This window comes from Hippoglossus stenolepis, chromosome 9 (assembly GCF_022539355.2).
Source record: "Hippoglossus stenolepis isolate QCI-W04-F060 chromosome 9, HSTE1.2, whole genome shotgun sequence".
Classification (NCBI taxonomy): Eukaryota; Metazoa; Chordata; class Actinopteri; order Pleuronectiformes; family Pleuronectidae; genus Hippoglossus; species Hippoglossus stenolepis.
In genome coordinates, this window is record NC_061491.1 from 17548551 (window position 1) to 17573145 (window position 24595).

The 24595-nt window shown below is 41.3% G+C and overlaps 2 protein-coding genes across 2 annotated transcripts; both read right to left on the reverse strand.

The window, feature by feature from the left end:
* Nucleotides 1-3320: 3320 nt before the first annotated feature.
* Nucleotides 3321-13339, reverse strand: opn4xb (opsin 4xb). Its single transcript, XM_035164988.2, has 9 exons — nucleotides 12382-13339; nucleotides 10464-10597; nucleotides 9710-9913; nucleotides 9278-9449; nucleotides 9023-9184; nucleotides 7291-7398; nucleotides 7012-7180; nucleotides 6780-6926; nucleotides 3321-6595 (listed from the first exon to the last, which is right to left on the reverse strand). The coding sequence occupies exons 1-9, from the start codon at nucleotides 12546-12548 to the stop codon at nucleotides 6188-6190; spliced, it is 1671 nt and encodes a 556-aa protein (XP_035020879.1). The 5' UTR covers nucleotides 12549-13339; the 3' UTR covers nucleotides 3321-6187.
* Nucleotides 13340-18073: 4734 nt separating this feature from the next.
* LOC118115269 (putative defense protein 1) lies at nucleotides 18074-20971 on the reverse strand. Its single transcript, XM_035166338.2, has 5 exons — nucleotides 20381-20971; nucleotides 19292-19404; nucleotides 18897-19006; nucleotides 18656-18720; nucleotides 18074-18199 (listed from the first exon to the last, which is right to left on the reverse strand). Exons 1-5 carry the CDS (start codon nucleotides 20574-20576, stop codon nucleotides 18090-18092), a joined length of 594 nt encoding a protein of 197 aa, XP_035022229.1. The 5' UTR covers nucleotides 20577-20971; the 3' UTR covers nucleotides 18074-18089.
* Nucleotides 20972-24595: the final 3624 nt, after the last annotated feature.

Consider the following 24595-nt stretch of genomic DNA (forward strand, 5'->3'; position numbering starts at 1 on the left):
AAATGTGTAGCATTATGCAGTGCAGTACACTGTCTATCTGTGAGGTTGATATGTGTCGACACTGAGAATTTAAACATTTTATGTTACTTTAAGATGGCAGTATTTACCTCCTGCGATGTGACGAATAATAGAGATGGAGCATTGACTCGCAGCTGGAAAAAATAAAATACTCTGCAGGAAGTGGCGAGACAGCTCCAGGAACATCTTGGTAAACAAAAAGAAAAATAATAATCATGAGGCCTTTGGGAAAATATTTTGCTTTTTGTTTTTTAGTTTCCAACGTTCATTGTGGTATGACTGACATCTGCTGATGTGTTTGTTTTTGTATACTAATGCCCTGTAACGTCTTCTGTAACATGTGCTGATTACATCACACTCACACTTGAGCGTGTTGCAGCCACATCCGAACGCCAGGAGTGTTCTGAGTCGACGGTTTGTCAGAACGTTTCATGATAGATGTGCCTCGGTCAGACTGCGTTCATTATATCAGCCTCAATGTCATGACACAGGCTTTGGTGGATAATGAATTATGTGTGGATGGTGTGCTTCCTACCGGTTTCAGGCAAAAGCCCAGAAGCACAGAGAAAACACACTCACACAAACACACACACACACACACACAGTATTTGATGCACTGAGTAGACGTTTCCATGCTTTAACTTCTCCCTCTCTAGTAGACAGCAGCTGTTCTGCTTTGACTGCAGAAAAAGAGCGAGGATGTAAACTCAAAGAAAAAGAAGTGCAGATAAGATCACAGGATGATCGAGACAAAACATAAAATGATGGTGAAGATGAAAGACAAATTACATACGATTAAACGTGTGTGTATTTGTGTGTGTGTGTGTGTGTGTCACTTGCAATCCCAGCCCTTATATCTGTGACCAGATCCTATCAGCAGGGTCTCAGGGGGAGTTCAAAGCATCTGCCCCATCCAGCTCAGTCTAAAGGACCAAACATCAATACTGCCCCACCCCCAACACTCTTCCTCCAACCCCCTCCCTCTGTCATATGTGGTTGTGTACACATGCATGTGTGTGTTACATCACCACAAAACAAGTCTGTGTAGCAGCAGTTTCAATAAATACATGGAAGCAATTAACACCATCTGCAGGAACCCACTGCAGAATAGAGGATCAGGGCTTTCTGTTGAAATGATAATAACTTGATTTTGTTGTTGTTGTTAGTTTGTTTTTTACATGTGGAAAGTAAGTACTGTATATTTATGGTACACTACTAAACCTTTGTAGCTAAACAGTACCTAATACTATAGTTTATACAGTATATCTCTACTATGAACAATACATTTGAAAAAGAAAATCATACAGTCCTCACCACAATAAACTATAAAAACAAATAGCATCGAGGGGAGGTAGAACATAAACTGTGGATGAAGCAGGTGCTTTAGACTCACCTGTTCCTGTGTCCTCTCAGCTGACAGCCACAGCCACATATTGAGCTCTGTGTGGGACAGGGGCCTCTGTGATGGAGCCACGCCATTACGCACCGGGCCAGAGAGGAGGCTCCACGCTGCATAAAATTAATTCCTCCTCTTCAAAGATCAATATAGTGTAAACACACCTGCGGGGGAACGACCCCAGAAGCTACATGATGGAAGAATTGCTGTCACCTAAATTGTGGCTCCCCCTATAGGTGGGAGGCGAAACTCACAGTCGTAAATACAAGTACTGGAGTGAGCCTCTCCATGCGCATACTGACAAGTTAGAGTCATGTTTTACTCAAATATGATGCATGGTTTTATTTGTTGTGACATCGGAGATAAAAACTGTGATGAGTAGTGATGCCCTGTGCAGTAGGACCCTATATATATGATAGGCATATATATAGTTTCATACTTTTTACTGCACAACATAAAGATCTCTAATGTAGTGTTTTGTGCCATTGCTTCTGTGAACAATCCACTGTTGCTGTCAGCTGCTCTCTCTCTCTCTCTCTGTCTCTTTCACAGACACACACACACACGAGCATATGACACTGGCTCATTAAAACACCCATAAAAGTATTTTACCATCCTCTGCAGACCGGCTGGATTCTAGATGTGCTTCCCACTCACCCAATCCAAAGTTATCCTTCATATGATTAACCAAGTGGGCATCTGTCCCACATCTCTTTGCTTCTTTTAGCTCTCAAATAAAAGCTGGTCCAATATTAGATACTCATTTCCTTTCTCTTTTTTCTTTTCCTTTCTTCTATTCTTCCGACAACGTCCTTTTTGGTTTCTTCGCTGGCTCTGCCACGCTGAACATATCAAGAGAACGAACTGTTCCTGCACGGTACTCCTGAGTCACATAGTGCAATTCCATGTGTTCCAGGAGCGTTGTGATAATGGCAGAGATGCCTTTCTCCCTATTATAATTCTGTGCACCATATTATAAGGTCAAATAAATGATGTTGTTTTGAGTATTGCACTGCTAACTGAGTCAAGCTTGACCTTTGGTTATCTTTACACATGCTGGGGCAGAAACCTCTGACCTGTGCGAGTGCATGCGTGGGTGGGGTCTCGTCAAACACCAGACGTCCGTCCACATGAAGACAGCAGAGGCTCCTCACAGGTGAGACTTACATCAGAGGAGAGTTATGCTTGTTAACTGGTTATTGTTTATCTCCAGTTTCAGTTGGGAGCAGCCTTGGTTTCAGTGCATGGTGATGTAATCTCTCTCTCACACAGTCACACACTCTTGCACATCTGTCATAGTTGTTGGGAGAAAGTACAGAGAATCATGGATATGACCTTATTGTTTGACAGGACGATTCTTCTTACTCGTCTATCAGCCAGTTTTTCATGACACATGCGGTGTTATGTAAATTCAAGAAAAGTTCAATTCTGTCCTGTGGTCAAAGCTCCTACAAAAACATGATCTGTCTGATGAAGTATATAAAGACTCATATCACATCTAATAGTCTGGATTTGTTTGAGACCACATGCTTGTTAAATGAGGAACATGTATCTTCTTCCCGCATGAGTGTGAGCTGATGGGACATTTGATTCTTTCTTTTTCAGAGAGAAAGAGAGAAAGAAAGAAAGAAAGAGAGAAAGAAAGAGTGCACATTCATTGGGTAAATCACCTTTGGAAATATAAATCCCTACTTCCATCTAGTGGCTTTTTACTGTCATAGCATATTAAACACCCTGTGAAAAAGTTGGTTTCCAAAACATTGGTCTATTTATCTCTTCATCCAGTAACGTATATACCTTCCACTTTGTGGAGATCAATTCAAACCTCTCCTGAAACAAGCCCTAATTTTTTCTCACTGTACAGTAGCTCTCCTAGGTTTCGCCCACAATTGTTCCACGCCGAAAATGAATCCCAAAAACTTTATTGTGCCAGCAGGATCTGTGACGTGATTGCGGCGGGTACACAGGTAATGAAAGCAATACATGAAACGACAACGGCAAACAGCATCGAGGGGTAAAAATGCAGTGTGTTGAACGAACCTTGGTGTGGCATGAAAAAACATATGACACAAAGCACAATTCAATAAATTAACCTTTGTGTGGATAGATAAAAATCATCCATAAGGTCCATAAGAGAGGAGAGTGGAGAGGACTTATCTCAACTCACTGTCGTAAGTGCAGTCAGGTGTGATTTTCAACACTGTCTGCTGGCACTTCTCATACTTTTCAGGAAATTTTACAAAGACAGTATGGAGATAATGCTGAATTTTTCTTTTTTCGTATCATTTATTTATTCTACAAGGGAACAGGTTTCTCCACACAAGGCTGTGAAGAAGATAATTACTTTTATTGGTTCCGGTGTCAATAATCTGATGTATTTTGATGAAGTCTGCAGATTGTTGATGATTGGTCATTCTCTGGGACGTTGATCAGGATAATCAGACTCAGTCTTAACTTATAAATATGATTTTCTTTTTTAAATCAATCCAGCACCATTGAAATAGAGTAAAGAGGACGTGTGTATAATTATTTCACAGGTCGACACTGCAGTACTTCCCCATCTCCATTTCTTTTTAAATAAACACAAAAATAATGATAATACATGTTAATATCAACAAAAACATAATACACAGCACTCGTGATATCAAAAAAATTATATCCATTTGATCTTGAGTGAGCCGTTCCTCTCCTCTGGTCCATATTTCAGTTACAGCCCACATTTAGCTGCACTAACTTGTTAGTCATTCACTAATGACATTCATTGTACATTCATCTTCAGCCTTGGATATTTTTTAATTTGTACAAATATTGAACTTAGCAACAGAACAAAGATATAAAACGGGGACACGTCAAAATCAAATATTTAGTTTCATGAGTATGAATCATTGTTTTTATCCTCTGATGACTCATCTGCTGCAGACTGAAAACTATAGATGTACAGTAAGTACATTGCAGGCTATGCATTAATCATTTATTTAAATTCTCAAGTTTTTGGCATCTCTAGTCACCTTGTTTGACTAAAGCCACATGTCACCTTAACCCTTACAGTTTATTGACCATAGCCACAGTCTTTCTTTCCCTTTAACCAAAATGTACTTCCTGTTCATGTTTGGTTGAGTCAATGTCATTGAACATAATCCAGAGTTTTGTAAAATTGTCCAATAGGGGTCAGGCAAGTGCAGAGTTTGGACGAGCAAGGGGTTAAAGGTAACACGTCCCTGCTTTTTGGATTAATTACAGTACATCAGGATAATCGCATGTGATTGAAGGACCTGTGTCAAGAGTTGGATCCAGATGACACATTGACGAACATCTCCTCAATTGTTGTTATTGCAGTATGTTCGTAGTCATAAAACCAACATATGCACGAGCATCAAATGTTAAAACGCAGATGATACAGCCGTCACATCTGACTTGATTCACATTTGTTCACATTCAGTTTTGTGGATCAAGGCATGATGCCACATTGGTCCTTTTGTATTTGCAGTAGATGCGAATGGATGCTGCAGAATAGCCGGACGAGAAGGATTGCAAGAATTGGGAAAAGGAAATGTAGCCAATTAGAAACAAAAGCAGTTGTCGTTCATTGGCTCGAGTGATTATGTTCGGTCTAATAATAATCCAATAAGACGAGTAAACAAACTAAATAAACTCCAATTTAATCTTTGGTTGACCTAAATAGGAAAAGTTCAAGGGAGCAGTTGAGTATTTATTATGAAGCACAGACATATTAAAAGTCACCACAAAGAAAAAGTAAAAAGTTCCTAGTTTTATGAGTCACATTTGACCCCACGTCAGAATTCTGATCAGTATCAACCGTCTCCGTTTTTCATTACGCTCCTGTCTCGCTGCCAATGGAAAGCTGGAGAGGTCCACACAGGCTGAGGGAGCCACAACCAGGAGACAACAACCAGGAGACAACAACTGAATCTAAATACTTCAAGTACATCCTCACAACCCAAAGGCATTGCTTTTCTTTTCTTAATCAGAGTCGCTGTATCCTTTTCTTTTTTTTATCAAAAAGAACAAAAAACATCTATTGGTCATTGATGCTCCTTTACTTGAGGCTGTCTAGCAGGTGCAGGATGAAATATCTCAGGATGAAAAAGCGGTGCCATGCACTTAGAAGACGCAGATGAAGTTGTCCAGAGAGTTTCCCTTGCTGAACGTGTCCGATTGGAGAATCCCCTGCAGTGTTTTCATACATCCCATCATTGCATTGTTAATGGTGTGGTCCTAGCTAGTGAACCAATACTATAAAGTGTTTTTATCCATTACCCTGAACCGGACTGATCTAGAGATCACATTATGTGGACCTAAATTAAATAAATCATGAATATTTCAGCTCAAAGCTTTATATCAAAGAGTGAATAGCCAAACTAAAAACCCATCCTGTCAAGTTTAGGCTCCGAGCTCATGAAAACATGTTGCACTTGTCATATTTGTGGGATCTAACAAAACTATGCTGTAACCCGTGCTGCCCCCTCAGGGCGCCCGTGTCCCTGCCAAGTCTGACAGACAGTGCACTCTGCATACCAGCATCAAGGTCATATTGTTTCACCAGCTTGTCCTCTGCGCTCCAGCTATCGAAGGAACGGGGCAGCAGAGCTTGGATTTACCGAAAGAGTCAAAAACAGTTGACAGATTAATTTCAGTGGATAAAGACGAGTGTGAGTTTGTAGAGAGGCGTATATGTGTGTGTGAGATCTGTGGTCAGAAGTCGTGAAGCTTTAACAGAGAGGATCACAAGGGTAAGTATTGAAGTCCAGCTCATCACGAGAGCAGCTCCACGGCCTCGAACACTTCGGACGAGAAGTTCAGACTGACAAAAGTATTGTTCTCCATCGCCTCAATGCTGTCCTCCATGCACACGCTGTCCTGTTTGATGAGGCTGCTCTCAGACGTGGGACTGATGACGATTATGCGCGGGATGCCCTGAAGCGACCGGGGATTGCTGGATAGGATCGTTCTGAAATTGAGGGAGTCGAAAGAGTCGCTCTTGAGGCTGTTGAGCCGATCGCTGATGCTGCGTTTCTCCTCCCCAGCGTTTGAAATATCATTGTTCAGACTCTGGCTGCGCATCCTGGTAAGAACTAGTAGGGGGACAGTGGCGATGGTAAGAGAGCTGGAAACCAGTTCATGTTCACAAGTGCTCGATGGTTCATTCATGGTGGACGGACACTAGCGATGTTAGAGCAAGCAAACAAACAAAAAACACATTCAAACACAAAACAAGAAAAAAATCAGTTGCAAGACATGATGCAGAAGCATTAGAGCATGAAGGCAAATCAAATTAGCGTGATCCAAATAGCACAAAGACAATTAAGCCGGAGTCACACATTTCGGTGTTGTTGAGTTTTCTCACCTTCTGTGGTGCATAGGTCTTTGTTGCTTTCCGCTCCAATTGTTTCTTATAGGACCTCCCTCTGCAAGAGTGGCCGTACGACGACATGCTTCTGAAGGAGTCACCTGACTTCCTGCCCAACGGCTCCATCTCTACATCCCTCAACACCTGCAGGGATATAAAAAACTAAAAACATTATCGGATGTGATCCTTTGAAATTCATGTGAAGACATTATCTCAAATAGGCAATGACCATGTCTGTGGCATTGGAGGCCGCCGAAATGAAGTGTGTCCTTGATGCTGTGGACTGTCGGCTGATGATGGAGTCCCTGTAAGACGACTCGCTGATGGAGGAGGTGCATTCCTTCCGAGGAGTAGGAGCGAGAAACCAGAGGCAGGGAAACTTCTCTGCTAGAGTCATCCTGACGAGAGCAGAACGATGAAATCACACAAATAGGTTTAAGTTATTTAAAAAGACATTGTTATATTTATTTGGACAAGATAAGGACAATTGCCCTGAGTCGTCCTTCACCTGTATTTGTTATGTATGATTGCATAGATGAAGGGATTGTAGATGGCCGAGGCTTTTGCTATGATTGCAGGGACGGCCTTGGAGTATGGCGACAAGATGTTGGCGTGCCTGCAAGAGACGAAGCAGCAGAATTAAAGAAACTTGAATAAAATAATCCTAATCTTGTTCATTGTGTGGGTCACAGTCTTTTTGTTTGTAGCACGACAACCCTACATGGCCACCGACCATGACTCCAACTTCTCTTCATCTCCGTGTTTTTGCAACATAATGAAAGGGACATTTCGGGTCGGGGGGATTAGCCAAAATGTGCCAGCTGCCACAGAGAGTTGCCTAAATCCATCTGATCGTGTGTGTGAGAGAGTGTGTAGTGGATTGTGTGTGTGTGTGTGTATGTGTCTGTGTGCGAGACTACCTTTTTCCCCTGTGAATTAACAGTGAGAAGATTTCACAGTTACGTAAGTACATCCCATCTTACTGTATGTCCCAGCAGAGACATGTGGTTTAATGAATGTTATGATAGCTTAGATTAGCAACTTTGCCTTCTGTTGTGTGTCAGTCAGCCAGGGGCACTCGGCCTCTGGCTGAAAAAAACAAACATTATATAATAACATTTTCTGAGCCCGTTTTTGGGGCGATTTTTTATCCAAACTGCCAACACGTCATTCATCACACACTCAGAGTCAGTGTGTTACAGGGCAGTCATCTGGACGTGTAGAGTTACTACCATGCCGCTGCTGTATTTCCTCTGAATGTGTGATTTTCATCCTTATGCACACTGAATGCTTTGAGGCATTTTTCCATTGTAACTCCTTTCGAACATGATTTTTATTTTATTTTATTTTGCTTTATTAGTATCTATATGTTGTTAAACTTATTTTCTGTGTCTTTTTGCATAAACTGATATTTGTATTTAGTTCTAAACGGCAAAGGGCATTATTCTTATTTCCATTTTTATATTTTCCATAAGTTTGGATGAAGTTTCTTTGTGAATGTAAGACTGAATAATGAGACAGTGACTAAGCCTGGATTTGTTTCTCTTCTCTACTTCTGTGGCTGATAAACTGCATTGTTTCATGTGTAGCTTGAGCTAAAGTGCAATGATAAGTATGACTGATGTCCCGGGCTGTTATTATGGCGTCACTAAGCTGCTTGTATGTTTGTTTGAGTGCACATCTTTGTTTATCTGTGTCTCTGTGGGCTTACAACTTTGTGCAAGTCTTATCAGCTGATCAGAATCTCAATGCTGTGATCTATTCAAACCCTCAATAGGCCATTATAAGATAATGCAGATAATGTTAAAAAAGATAAATTCAAGTTTAATAGCTGGAGGTATTCAGACCTGTGTAAAGCTTTGAAAAAGTTTCTGGCTCAAAGTATGTGGAAATACTTGTTAATTATAAATTGGTGAAGGTCTTAGAAGATTTGAATATTCACTTGATTCATTTCAATGAGAAAGAAAGTGTTGAATAGTTCAGCAAACATAAATATATATATATTGGAAAGCTTAATACATGTGACAATTTCCCCCAATGAGCTGAATATTTAACGTTTGAACTGGGTTTCTACATTGAATCTTGCAGAAGTAGTTACAAATCCCAAAATTGTTTGAGCAGAACATACAGTGAACACACAGAGACATTACCTCAAATGTACCAGAACACTCATGACACCAAAGATAAATGAGTGATTAAAGCAGCAACATAAAAATCTTAATACGTTCCATCAGACTTACCCTGCCCAGGAAATCAGTGTGACGCAGGCATATGGTGACCAGGAGAGGACATAAACCACGATGACGACGAAGGCGATCTTCGCCAACTTCCACTCGCTTTTGATGGACTTCTGCTGGATGAGGGTGGATTTCCTCACCTGAGTTCCCAGACGCTCTACCTCCCTGTCGGTGCGGCAGGACGTAAAGGGGCAGTTAAAGCTAGCTCATTAAAATTCAGATAAAATACTTTGCACTCTGGTATAAAGCTGATAGTACCTGCCAGTCTTCCTTATGGCCAGAAACATGAGGAGATAGCAATAAAAGATGATTCCCAGAGGAATAAAGAAAACAAAACAGCAAAGCATCATCGTGTAGCTCCTGTTGGCCAATGTGTATGTGACGTAATCCCACGTACAAGACGTCATCAGCCCCTCTGGGATATAAGAGCCTAGAAGAGTAGGAGCAAGAAGTATGATATCAGCAAAAACATCAATGTTTCTTCATGTTGGACATGATGTAATGTCTGAGGTGCAGGAGATTGAGATCACAGGTCAATTGTGTTGATCGCAGGTGAATGAATGAAGATTAGTTGTGTTAATCCCCACATCAATTTGCTCAGTAGGGAACCAAGAACAGGATGTTTCACTGTGTCTTTCAGACTCTCACAGGGGATTACGTAAACAAGACACCATTGTAAAGGAAACTCACTCCAGCCGACGAGAGGAGCCAGACTCCAGGCCAGAGAGTACAGCCAGACCATGAGGATTGCCAGTGCAGTTCTCCTCTTGGAGCTCCAGTGAATCGCCTGCAGGGGCTTGGTGATAACCACGTAGCGGTCGATGGAGATGGCCAGTAGGTTGATCATGGAGGCAATGCCGAACAGGGCGCCACAGAATGCGTACAACTTACAGCCTAAAGGGGACGGGCACATAAAAACATTTTCAGCAGCAGGATTCTAATATTTTTAATAAAAATATGATTAAAAAGCTGTGTCCCAATTCAGGGGCTGTATCCTTCAGAGGCTGCATTTGAAGAGCGATTGTATCTATTGTACAGCAGTGCGACTAGGCTGTCTCATTTCGAAGGCTCCCTCAAATACACTGAAGATTGTGTACTTTTATACAATAGAGGCTTCAATTGGTGGATCCTTTCAGACCAACCTATCCCAGGATCCATTGCACTTTGATGATAAACTTTCTGTGGAAGTGACGAGACCAAAATGTTTTATATTTAGTATCAGGCTTCAACTTAATCAAACAGCTAACAATAAATATTCAATTACATTCAGTTAAACAATTAGACAAAAAATCAAGGGAATCCTCCAAAGAGCAGAATGTGTCATTTTAGTTCTGCCTTCATATCCGAGGAAAGGGGGCTACCCCACAGCTGGGACACAGTTATGGTCTCTTGGAACTGAAACTTTGAGTGTCTCTATTGAAAAAGAAAATTAAAAGAGAATCACCCATCTCTCCGAACACCCATTCCTTGTAGAGACAGTTGATGAAGAAGATGGGCGACTGTGTGAAGGCCATGAGGAAGTCGCTGATCGCCAAGTTCATGATGAAGTAGTTGGGCAGGTTACGAAGCTTCTTGTTACTACACACACACACAAACAGGGAAAAGAAGGGATTTTTTGTTGTTAGTACGAAGCATATACACATTGTTAGTTCTCCTCCTGCGATAATTCAGAGTTCAGCTTCGACTTTGGCCACTAGGGGTCTCTTAACCAAATCAGTAACCAAAGACCCATTTGGGTGATGTTGTGAAGCAGCGAGGATCATGGGAGTTGCGATGAAAATCTACCCGGTGCAAATCATGGATGAGGTAAGAATGACTGTGATCCATTATGAGTGAGCATTACAAACAGAAATGTGTTGTTCCTTCATCACAGTTACAGCGGTAACGTCAAAGCCACGGGTGAAGCCGATATGACGCAAATTAGAAGGCGACTAAAATGACATGTTACCATAAACGAAATATGGGATTTCTCAGTGGTTTGAACATTGTTGCAAACATTTTGGATAATGTAAGTATACAATTTAACAAGATGTATGACATAGGTCTAGTTGTTTTTAGACATTTTAATGAAGAAATTCCACAAATACCCAATATGAACCGGTTTAGAGAAAAAAACTCTCCTTCAGTTAAAAGTATTTTATTTGAATGCATGACTCACGCAGCACTGTTTCATTGTCAGAATTCATCAGTGATAAACCTGCCATTGAACTGATCAACTCTGTGTGAACCTAGAGCTTGATTAAGCAGCGTATTGACCTGTCATCTGCCTCCACAGCTCTTTATTGATTAAACTGGGTTCCCCTGAATTAAAACTAGCTGCTTCCCGATTTCCCGATTGTTCTGGTGTTCCCTGAACACCAGAACAATCCACTTCCTTAAACCTGTGAGTCATTTGTGGATTTGTTGTTATGTCACAGCTGGGGTTCTGCGTGTTTGTGTCCGTGCATGCATGTGCATATTCGAGTAATTCACTTTATTCCTAGAAAATCATCGCATCGGATGACTTCTCACTTGAAAGGCAATTATCTCCCCTCTCTGGCTCTGACTCTCTGACTCTCCCTGCACGCGTGTTAATGACTTTTCTGAGAACCCATAAAATCATCTACATTTCTGATTCAGTAAACACAAATTATCATCACAACACAATGGAGATGCCCTCATATAATCTGTCTACAGTGATGGACAGATGGAACATAAAAGCTGCCGACAATCCCCAGAACAATCACGCGCACGCATGCATGCACACAGACGCACACACACACACATGCACGCACACACTCACTTTCTCTCTCTGACCCAGTTTCTGTGAAACAGTTAATGTCACTTGAACAATAAGAGACCAATGTCTCCAAATTACATAACACACACAACCTCGTAGAGTGTTTTCAGATTCTGAGTTTCTCATCCGGTTGAATGACACACACCCTTGTTTTAAACATGACCTGTTGCATGTGAATCTAATTTCACCATTGCTACAAAATAAATGTAAGATTCGATTACACTCTGTCTTATCTTTATGCAGTTTTCAGTCTCATTGTTTCACTAATTTGTGCTTTTTTCTATATAGGATGTTGTTATTCTGGTTTATTATTATTATTATTATTATTATTATTATTATTATTTAATAATTGTATTTGGATAAAGAACACAGTCCTGCACATATAGAACACTCATTATTTCTGCTTCTCCATCTCCATCTGTTCATCTCTCTCTGAGATCTCTGAGTGATTATAACGTCTCCTCGGGGCTCCGATGGAGACCAACATTCAAATGGTAGGAGCTCTAATTGTCAGATGAAGGCTCAGAGTAAATGCACTGTAAAGAACAGACAAAAAAAAATCGAACCAGTCACACAAACCCACCTATAGAAGGCGAACATAACCAGAGCATTGCCGGTGATGCCCAGCGTCCCGATGACGAAGACGAACAGAGCAACGATGTAGTGAGCATGGTCGGGCACGTCCACCTTGGTGAAGAAGCTGCTCTGGGTGTGTGCTTTCTCAGGCTCCATGCTCTCAGCGGACCACATGGCTCAGACACCTCATCAGGACCGGCAACCTGGCAGGATGCAACACGTCTTCCAGGTCGTAATCCACGTCTTTACACTCGTGCCGGGCCTCCATGGTTGTGTCATTAGAGAGATGCAGTGGAGATGCACGCTTTCTTCTTTAGATGAAGCTAAAGATCAAGGTCTGGTTGCACTGATAAACTGGTGGTGAGCAGTTGATCTCAACTTTGTAAAGGTTTGAAATCCAAGAAGTCCAAATGTTTATATCTGGAGGAGAAGTTGGAACAATGAGAAAGAAGATCTGTGCAAAATATTTTCTAAAGCCAAATCTTATCAAGTTGTCAATGTTGCATTATACAGAACATTTTCTCTTTCACTTCTTTGTCCAGTAGATGCTAGATGACGTCCGCAGCCCCTTCCCACATTAGTTTCCTCCAAATACACCTTACGAGCCACATCCTCTCTGTCAATCCGCCTCCGGTCTGCTGCTCCAAAGCTCCTCTTCTGCACCTGTTTCGTCCAAATGTGTCCCCCTTCGATTCTTGTGTTGGTGACTTGATGATGTTCTCCAGTGCATTAGATCCCACGCTCGCTCCACATTGTCACTGATCCTCCAGTCAGTGTCAGCCTGCAGCCTCCTCACCCGTCGCACCAGCTGTGCACCAAGCTCTGCATTAGTGGCTCTTCTCTGATTATCTAGCAAGTCCTAACCTCCCATTTTCTCTCTCTCTCTCTCTCTCTCTCTCTCTCTCTCTCTCTCTCTCTCTCTCTCTCTCTCCATGTGTCTCTCTCTCACTCTCCCATGTTGCTGTGTGTTGTTCCCTCAACCCTGCCCTCTCTCTCTCTCTCTCTCTCTCTCTCTCTCTCTCTCCATGTGTCTCTCTCTCACTCTCCCATGTTGCTGTTTGTTGTTCCCTCAACCCTGCCCTGTCTTTCTCTCTCTCTCTCCCTCTCTCTCTCCCCCTCTCTCCTCAAACTCTCCATCTCCCTCGCCTGCTCTCGCTCCCTCCCTTCCCCTCATATAATATGGTCCGGCCCTGAGCTCTCCCCCCTTTAACCACCACATTCTTACATAACACACATGATGTTCACCAACACTATCAGCATTAACAGACATTTCAGCTCAGCACTGCATCAGACTTTGTGAACTGGACAATGATGCACGTGCGGGCGCCTTTCATGTCTATTGATACCAGTGTGAATCTCATTAAGGCTGTCAGCTGACGAGCCGGTTCTGCGAAACGTTTTGCACGCACGCAGGCTCTCATACTCGCGTGACAAATGGTGCGAGTTCTGCTGCGACGTCATTGTGTCGCTGACGGGCACACACTCAGTAAGATCACTGATGGAAGCACCCCAACTAATTAGTCTTTCCATAACTTGTAAAAAGCCAATTCAACTCGGCCTCAGACTCTCAGGGCAGGCATTACAATCCAGAACACACACACACACACACACACACACTCCAGTGTTTCATATCATCCCTTCAGCTGTAGGTGCAGGTGATACTTTACAAAAGGCGAAGCTCTGGGAAGTTTCTGCACCCTCTGGCAAAATGTGGATAAGACAAACTGACAATTCCTGGTTAAATAATGGGTGCGTTGCTTCCCAAAATATGACCATAATAAGTCATGAATTGTTTCTTGATGGTGGAGTTAAATTAATCATAGATCCATTTTTAAGAGAAAACAGGGACGAGACAAAGTCCTGTTGCGAATGATGTTCTTATGACTGCCTGCAGGACATTGGACGCCTGCCACATCTGCTGGTCATTGCTTTTTATGGTGCTGGACATGTTGATAAAAGCGGATGAAGCGGATGGAGGGAGTTGAAGAATGTCAAGCTTAGACAGAGATGCCGACTAAGCCCCTGGAGCAAGGGATAGCCTTAATCTGCACACTGTGCATGCATGTGATCAGTGTTTGATCTGCCTGGACACATGTATGTTTGTGTCATATGTATTTGTGCATGTGCCTGCATACTTGCCTGTCCACATCTATGTGTACTTAAAAGTATATCACTAGATTACTGTTGCAGGGTTCTGACGGTCTTGATAACTTAATCACTGTTGTAGCGTTTGTGTTTACTTGTCAGCACAGCATGGAAATGTACAACAGAAGATGTAATGCAACATTAAGAGCAAGATTTATTTTCTACATGTATGTAATTCTCCATTTCTGATCCTCCTAGCAATCTGCAAACCGCTCTGACCGGATATGTTGATTATGTAAACTGCTCAAGTTGAAATATATAAACTGAAAGACATCACTTGGACTGTGAAGATTATAGAAAATACAAAGTTAAAAGAAGGAATGTACATTTTAAGGAGAATAGTAAACGTTTAATTGATGAAACTTGATGTTGATTTGCTTACACTGACTCTGATATGACTCGTCCACTTGTCACGTGACAGTAATGCAGGGTGTACAACAAGCTTGAGTCAGAGAGGGATTAGAGAAAGATGAGAGTCATCTTCACCCAACTCTTTTGCACGTTAGAGGGCGACCTGTCAATCAGATGTCAGCAGCTAGCGGTAGAAAACGCTTCAAATTCAAATTAAAGGTGAAAATAACGGTAATATTAAGATTGACATTAAAAATTTACTTTAAATTATAGCTCAGTCTGCAATACTTTACAAACCTTTGCTTCAGAATGTTGAAAATAATGACTTTGCATCGAAGCACAAGTTACAAATACATATTCACATACATATGAATGCAAGTTGCTTCATACAACATACAACTGTGTATAATGTAAATCACGAAACATGACATAAAGACAAATTTAGAAAGAATTTATGACGTATAGTGACATTTTATCAGTGCTTGATTTGAATTCATCTATGTTTTAAGAGCATTTCTATTTCTCAAATGCCAATGACAGAAAGAAAAGGACCTACATGTAAATATGGAAATTGCTGATTGTTTGTTTTTTCTCCATGGAGACACTAAGAGGCCAATTTCAGAAAAGTTAATAGTCCTGATCGTTGGAAACACTCAGAAACATCTTTCAGGGTAATCTTTATTCTCACAGCTCTGCCGTCTTCTTGTTATGCTTGTTCACTAAACTGTCACGGCTTATTGAGTCAAAGAAATGTTGTGTGTACTAAGTGGTTAGTATTCGAGGTGAGTGTTTTCCTTCAGGTTGAAGCCTTTGATCCAACTCTCTTGCTTCCCCTCTGTTTCGCTCCATGCATCTGTATAAATGACCTTGTCTTGATGGAAAAATACATCAATGGCGTGGCGTTCAGAGAGTATGACCTGGACAGGGCAGTTCAGCATAGCACATGTCAATGAGTCAATTACTATTGAACCGACTGGTAGTGCTGGTGCTTAAATCCTCGACATGAATCCCCTGGTTAAAGATAGTTATGGGCTTGTGGCTCTCAGTGGAAAGAGACTAATTATTATTGAGCGCTGCTGACCCTGTGACCAGGCCTGCGTCCTCTGACACATGACTCAGTCTGAGATCAATACTTCACAACATCAGGGGGAAAAGTTACCAAGTAGAGCATCGTTAGCTTCAACAAATATTCACTTGTGAGGTGTGTGTCACCGTGAAGTGGCGTCTTCAGCAATGACTCGCTTTTTAATTCTGACCTGAGAGTTTTGGCGAAACAGATCATGGGATGCTTTTACCAAGTGTTGTTAGGGAGAATAGCACAAATCAGGAGGAAATCTTCTTTTGCATCTGCATGAAAACCTGATCATATGTTCCCCGGGCGACGCTCCAGCGTCCCACCAAGTTTGAACTGTATCTGATCTTGAGACATGCTAACGAAAAAACAAACACTTTTAGAGAAACTAGTCCGGTCCTGTTTTATTGACCTGTGTTAAAACCTACTTCAGAATTATTCCTTGTCATTAGTGAGTCCTCCTCAAACAGTTCTACAATATGTTGTCACTTTTATACTGTTTGTGTGAAGTTAGGAAACTTTGTGTTCATCCTACCTGGTGTATCTGCATTAAAGATTTTACAGTCCTTGTTTAAATGACACAACTGTTGTTATTTTTGCTTACGTTGCATGTTGGCTATTTCAGGGTTCCGTTGACAATCGAAACAATCCTATGACCCAAGTTCACACCCTTTCAAAATAAAAGCTCTGCAATTCATCTTGATTTAAGGCAATGCAACAACTACTATAAGTACATCATGACATAATGTAACTGTATTTGCCATATACACTCTCAGGAATACCTCAAGGATTACACGTTAGACACTTTCCGTTCACACCTCCTGCAGAACAAATGAACTGTTGATACAAACACACGTGTGCACACACATTTCATTTTAATACCAATTCTATTTTTGATTGAATTGGAGGGGGATTCTCAAAGCAAAGTGAAGTGCTGTATTTTAACTGCATTGTTTATATCACAGTAAGGCTGTTACACATCTACTGTCCACGCTGCAGTCTGACTATAGACGCCACTTGTTGTACGGTGTGCATTGTAATCATGAGTAGTTTGTCAGTAAATAAAATCACAGCTACGTCTGCATTGGTAAAAGAAAGTCAGACGTCCACCTGCTCCTGTGGTTTCAGGCGCAGAGGTTTCGTGGAGCAGCAGCAGCAGCAGCAGCAGCATGTGTGTCGAGCAGGAAATGATGGATATGGTATAGAGCTTTAAATCACGTAATGCATTTCTTAAGCCTCTTTAGGGTCGGCCTGGGTTCTGTTAACCGCCACACTGGGAATCTGGGTTATACATCAAACGATGTGGAAAAAGCAGGTCATAACAGGCTCTTCAATAAGTGGAATGAATTTCAGTAGATAGCAAAACCTCCACAGCCGGACGGGATTTCTCGTCCATCTCTCTCTTGTCATTCGCCCTCTTTCTCTCACCTTCTATTTTCCCCTCTCTCGCAAATCTAAGGAGTACAGTTAGTTTAATGTGTTTTTTTTTTCTTCTTTTAACTTGATATTTGACTTGAATTCATTTAGCACAAACAACATAGAGAGCACTGTGGTCACACCAACACACTTTTCCATTTCGATTGCAGGGATTCAGTGGGTTTTTATTTTTTAGAACATAGGACAAGATGTTGAATATCCCCTGTACGTTTGAAGGTCTTCTGCAACGTGTCAAGTGTTTTGGCCTTGAAACCAATGGTACAGGCCGAACTTGAGGGTACGCTGACTTACAATTAGGGAACGCGTATGCTTGTTCTTGTTATACAACATCGTTATGCTGACGTCAAGTGTTAAATATAGAGGTGGACGTTTCTCACCACTTTTCTGTCTGTACCTGACGCTCAGACACGTTTCATGTATTCCACTGAAAGGGCTGAAATTATTTAAATGGCAGTTCAGGTCTGTAAAAGTGTTCCAGCTCGTCTCTTAGCAGACGTCCACGTATTTTGTTACGTATGAAAAATGACAGAACACGCACCATAAAAGCCACGGACGAGACTCCGTGACGCATTTTGTAACTCGGGTACATTGCAAATTTAAAGGGACGAGACGTGAGGCCGTAAGACTTAAAATATATCATTATACAATAAGAGATTCTGTGATTTGTAGTTATAGATTGCAGGACCTTTGTTTGTCTTTTCACATCGTGTTCACGCCAGCACTTGGAACATTAGAAAACCCAACACAAGGAGGAGCAGAGGTTTTTCGTCAGCCCGTCCGGCACTTGCACCCATTGCAAAACTGAGTCCTCCTGGTTTCCCTGCAGCGAACAGAGGATAACGACAGACACATCATGAATATTTCTCTCGTTAAATTCATTCTTGATTACCTTTGCCAAGGAGGTGATGTTTTCACCCCTGTCCGTTTGTTTGTTTGTTTGTGAACAAAACAACTGAACGGATTCCCACGAAAACTTGGTGGAAAGATGCGATATGGGTCAGGGAAGAATCCATCAAATTTTGGTGCAGATCCAGGGGAGGATTCAGGAATTTGTTTATTTGTTTTGCTTTCTTTAACACAGCGAGATTGTTTTTCTAAATTTGTATCTTTTACCCAGGGAATCATTTAAGTATCTTGAATGAAATCAGCCACATCTAGAGATTTGAAAGCCATGAGTGAGTGTAATTTGGTGTGGCTTGATTGACTTTAAGTGGACTGTTGGGCCTTGGCAGAGGTAAGTGAGTGCCATTCTAGTTTGTCACCTTCCTGTACCTACCGCTCTTGAGAGTGCTGGACCTCACATTAATCCAGAAGACTGTGCGCTGCTGAGCTATGGTGGCCCTGGAAAACAATAAGTGTAAAAACAAATTTGCAAGTTAGAACATTCTTAAAAGCTAAATTTTGACCGATTTTGAAATATTTTATTGGAAAATTCTATTTCTCTCATTCATAAAATCGTGCTATTACATTAATAAAACAGTAAACATTGATTTTAAGCATGAAGTATTTATCTTTACATGAAGTAGACAGGGCTCGTAAACTGGGGTGGGATCCATCTGTATACGGTGGTGTTGCCCTTCAGGTTGGTGTTGGAATGAGTAACGGCACCCTGTGGTGCCCCGTTGCACTGTGAACATAAAAAATTTACACTTGTCATTCTATCTAGTTATTTACACTTGTATTGTTTTAGCTCGCTCTCAAATCCTCATGAAAGATTAATGCTGGTGTAAGAAGTTGTAGAGTCAAGGCCACGGACTAACAACACACTGACTTCTGGGTTTTCTTTTTTTCCCAGTTGGATTTGTTTCTCTTATTATTACTTATAGTTGTAGCTGCTTATATCAATAACATACACATTATATAATTCCATTGCATGTGGTAGTAGCTCAAGTGAAAAGTGTCTGTGAGTCACCTCAAGAAACCTGGTGTCTGGAGGAGGAAGATTCCAGGTCCCCAGAGCGCCGGTGCTGCCGCTTGTCCGAGCCTCCAGGAGCACACCTCTGTATTCTGGGCCAGTGATCGTCACTGCAGCCAAACACAAACACACAGTTGTTGTTGTTCACTGATTCCATGGTCTCATAACACACAACAGACTTTCTTTATGAAAGCAAATCGAGATCATTCACAGAGCAGTAATGGTATGAATGAAAAAATGAAATAAAACGATGAAGAAGTTTTTCACACAAAAGATGCACACACACACACAGGTCTGGGGTGGACAAATAAAACTTCATTGTGTTTTTTCAAATATGTTTCTCATGTCAACATTAAAACAAAAATAACGATATGATGACCTGCCAAAAGGAATTAGATTTCTGAAACATATACTGTATATACAGTATTTGAGCTTTTATGCTCCAAGCTGCTGGTGCACAATACGTATGGTTTATATTCACATTATTCTATTGCATCTAAGTTATGCATTCATTTATTTGTACCTAACTGTTAATATTATCAAAATATTTTTCTCCTCTTTGAGTGACTTTTTGTATTTGTTGATGTTATTCTAAAGCATTTGTATTTGTTTTATCTTATTCTCGGCTCATCAGTCAATTGTAAAGCACTTTGAACTGCACTGACCCGTATGAGAGTGCGGTACAATAAAGTTTGATTGATTTGATGGCTTTTAATGAAACATATCGGCCTCTGATATAATGTAGAAATCTGTGGACGTGACAGAAAACCATATTGAACACAAAGGTGAGTAAAAGAAGTCTGAACGATTCAGTCATCAGAGCATTAAGAAGATTAACATAACAATAACAATAAGATGAAATAAACTAAAGATAACTGTGAGTAGCACTACTACTTAATGCTGTAACAGAGCTCAAATGAAGGGTTTCTTCTCAACTTTAATGTGTGAAAGGTAAAAATAATCCCATAAATGTCGCAAATATAAATTACACTTTGATTGAACAAAAGAAACATATTTTTACTAAAATGTCCTTACATATGAATTAATCCATAAAGCCACAGACATATCGTCTCCTGGACTTCTTACCTGTGATGGGATTCCCCGGCTGGTAATTGTTGGCGTTGGTGAGAACAGAGTAGGGCGCAGGCGAAGGCTGCGGCAGCACCCCAGAGTGTCGAGGTATCATGTCCTCGCAGGCGCCTGTAGGTGCACCGGTGGGATAGGCATCGATAAAACACAGCACTTGAAGCGCCAAGAAAGCAGAAAAGCAGCGCAGCTCCATCAGCCTGAGTGAAAAGGTGTCAAATGAAAGCAGTGGTATACGATGGCACACAGAACCAAGTCAAGTGATATTTTGCTGCTGAGTCACATAACCCAAAAAATTTGATTTTCTCCAGTTATTGCTTCCTCAACCATGAAATGTGCTTTCACATGCTCTCACATGCTCTCTCTCTCTCTCTCTCGCTCAATGACAATTAAGTGTCAATTTTCCAAAATTTGTCGAGCCTGTGCTCACAAGTGTATTGTGGTCATGGGAAGTTAGGAGTTAGTAAACATCATGTGTTTGTCAACACATGATGATCACTTGTGTCAAACTTCTCCTTTAAGAGGCATGAACTTCCAATTAACTAAGAGGAACATAGAAAGGAGCTTGAACAGAGCAGAGCTGATTTCATGTTCAACAGTACATTCAGTGCTTATAATACATAAAAGCCAACATCCACCAAAGCTGACTCGTGATTTGACCACACTCAGGTTTTAAAGTGATTAAGCATCAAGGCCTTTAAGCTCCAAATCAGTTCAGAAAATGAATGACGCTTCATAGTTTCATAAGTCATGATTTCACCCCCCGTCTGTCTGTTTCTGTTTGTTTCCAGCAGGATATACACATAAACTACTGAACAGATTTCCACGAAACTTTGTGGAAGGATGGAACGTGGACCAGAGGTGGAACCAATCACTGTGTCACTGCGAGGCAGGGTGGTTGTGACATTTTCACAGATTTCCCAGGGAGTAATGAAAAGATCTTAAGGGGAAAAATGGTCAGTCCTCCACAATGGAGATGATGAATTTCACAATCTACATTGTTTTGTTGGCTTACGTATGATGCAGTGTTTGAATTTCATCGACCCCCTGGTGGCTGCCTGCAGTATAGCTCATATACCCCGCCTCCTCTATGTCCGTGTATGGGACATGGACGAAAAATTCCAAGAGACATATCATCAATCTTTATATATAGTCAATGCATTAAAGGCACACCTTAACTATAGCACAGACCCCATTTTACATAGACATATACAGTAAATCACAGTGTGATGTGTCAGAGGAGGACATGGTCTGAGTCTGTCCCCTGCTAAATCTCACAATACGGAGGTTAAATAATGCCACTCAAAAATCTGACCTCGTTTGATGTTAAACATCTCCAGAGTCACCGATTCAGCATTTATCAGAAAAAAGGGTTTTCAGAGAGAAAACTCCCCGTCTCTTGGTTTTGTGCCATGTGTAATCTTTGTACTTAAAGGATTAGTCTCTCATTTATAGTATTTTACTTTGTCTGAGTGGGGCCGTAGCAGCAGTGGATTGTGTCTTTGTGTCCTTGAAACTTGTTTAATCTTCTGTTTCTGGAAAAGAAGGATTTGTCTTTAACAAAAACCAAAATGAAGACATGATTAAAAAAAGAAAAAATGAAAGAATGGGGAAAAATGACTTATGATTAACATAACAGAGATGAAAGTGAGGGTCTTTCACACTTTGTACGTGATGTCTGGAGAATTCATTTATAATTTACTTTACATACAAACGAACAGCTGGTGTGACCTTGACACTAAAAGGTAGAATGAGCAGGCTGTTGTCTGAGAGCCGGGCACTTACCTGAGGAAGCCTTCCTCTGTGTCCTGTTCTCTGTGGCTCTCCCCTGTTTAAATGTACATATCTGCAGGAAGATGGACCGTGCTCTTTCATCATTTATCGAGGGAAAGGTTTATGATTAAAAAGAAAGGAGCCTAGTCACTCCTCAGGCTGTTGTCTGGGAGTCTCTCTGAGTCTGACAATCTCTTTTTTTATTTAGCAGACAGATTTCCTGGTCATATGGGATAGTGTTTCGTTCCGGCTGATTACTGAAGCACTAAAGAGGATCACATGAGTAATTCATCTCCCATTCATTGTCGCAGTCTCACTCCACGTCCTATTGTCTTTACAGGAAAGGTGAAGATAATTTTACAGAAAGAGTTTAAACTTCCCAGGTTCTTGCATCTTCTCCTCATGTCTGCTTGGGCTTCCTCCCTCAGTCCAAAGACAAGCCGACTGGGGTTCGGTTGGTTGGAGACTTGAAAATTGACTTTAGGTGTGATTTGTTGTTCGTCTCTGTATGTTGGCCTTGTGATGTGCGGGCAAACTGTCCAGGTTATACCCCGCCTCTCGCCAAATGTCAGCTGGGATTGGCTGCAGCTCCCCCCACGCCCCTCAAAATGATAGATGTATGGATGGATTTTGGATGCTGCCTATTTTTGTTCATACAATTTGGGGTTTCCTTAAAATGAGAATCCATCGAGAGATAAGAAAACTCGCTGCTCTCTTCTTACCAGCACATTCTTGGCCTCTTACATTAAATTATCTCATGTTCAACAATGTAAATAAGGCCAATCCTATTTCTGGATCCCCCTCCTCTGCTCCCTTTAAACACAGTTTGTTGTGTAAGGCGTGTGAACACGAGGAATCGGATCCAACAGAACCTTTCCTTGTTTGGTAACAACAGCTCCTAAAAGCTGACGTGAGCGACGACTGCAGAGAGAGAAACAGATTCGTGCACAAAAACAAAGGTCAAGTCCACTTATTTCTCCATCCGTCCCCTCAATTTAAAGCTCGAGGCTCTGAGAGTCGGCCGAGCAGAGACACAAGGACCAGGAGGAGGTGCAGGAGGAATCAAGGGTTTTAATTCAGGGTTTCAGTCCATTTCTCTCTCTGTATCACTTCTTTTAGAGCAACAGTAAAGCTGCACGTGCACACAGATCACACTGAATCTTCAACATTTCACAACGCTACTCTTAATCCACGAATTCTGCGTTTTGCAACTTCACCAATGAATCCATCTTTTAATCTCATCTCACTTAGGAAGTTCATTTTTATTCTGATCACTGCTCACAAACACTCGTTTACGCTGCTATTTTGATTTATTTTAAGTTTGACACTTGAACGCGGCCGTGTCTTTTTCAAACGGGTCGGTATCATAGGGAGATGGCAGAGACATGCAAGTACGATGTAAGCGACAAAAAAAGGAATTTGAGTGTGACTGCATTTAAATGTGTTATTAGTTGTAATATGGTTTCTTACATCATTCGATTCAAGGGACAGGGGGAGAGGGATAATGGATTATAGGGTTAGGATACAGGTTAGGTAACTGATAAGAACATTAATAAATAAAAATGGGAAAACGTACAGTGTGAGGTAAATCCAAATGATAAGCCATTAGTTATGAAACCGGAGCGTTTGAGTAACATTTAACTTAACTGAACCGTGACTAGACTGAAATAACCTTCATAAAACTTCATGAGTAAATGATGTGACATTATGAAACGGGTTCTTCAGCCAATCAGGGACCGCCGCTCTCAGTATGCAACTCTGGACTTTGCTGTAACTTCAGGTGACGAAAAATATAATCAGTGAGAGTGAAACGAGGACACAACTCTGTGTGTATGTGCACACGTGTTCTCGCTTGTGTTTAGGTAATGTGTGACAGGGGAGAACAAGTGCAGCCGGACAATCGAATTAAATTCAATATCAAATTCCACTGGGCTTCAGAGTCGGTGACATACTTAGATTAATATGACGGAGCGGTGCGCTGAATATAAGCTGGACAATGTCCTTTCTGATCCCAAAATCTACACTGATGGAGTCCATAGATTCCTAAAATACACAGGGCGCCATGTTTTATTGTGTAATTACGAGCAAAAGCTGTTATAAGTGAAAATGTAGGTGAACAGATTTTCCCCTCATACACATGTTCTTCTTTTTGCAGATACACCTGCAGCTCACAGTAGTGCATCAGAGTGTCTCTTGTGTTCAAAGCACAATAGATAAAAATCATTACAGCCACAAGGATGTCACAAAACAACCAAATGCTCTGAAATGTTACATCTAATCTCGCAGCTTTGCTTGCGCCATTGTAATGTTTACAATTGTCATCCAATTCTGTATTCATTTCTTTCTTTGGTTTAAAAGGTCTCAGAGTTGTGAGATCCACATTTTTCGGTTCCCGTCTGGTGAAACTGGAGGATTTGTCTGTGCACCAAAGCTTTAAATTTC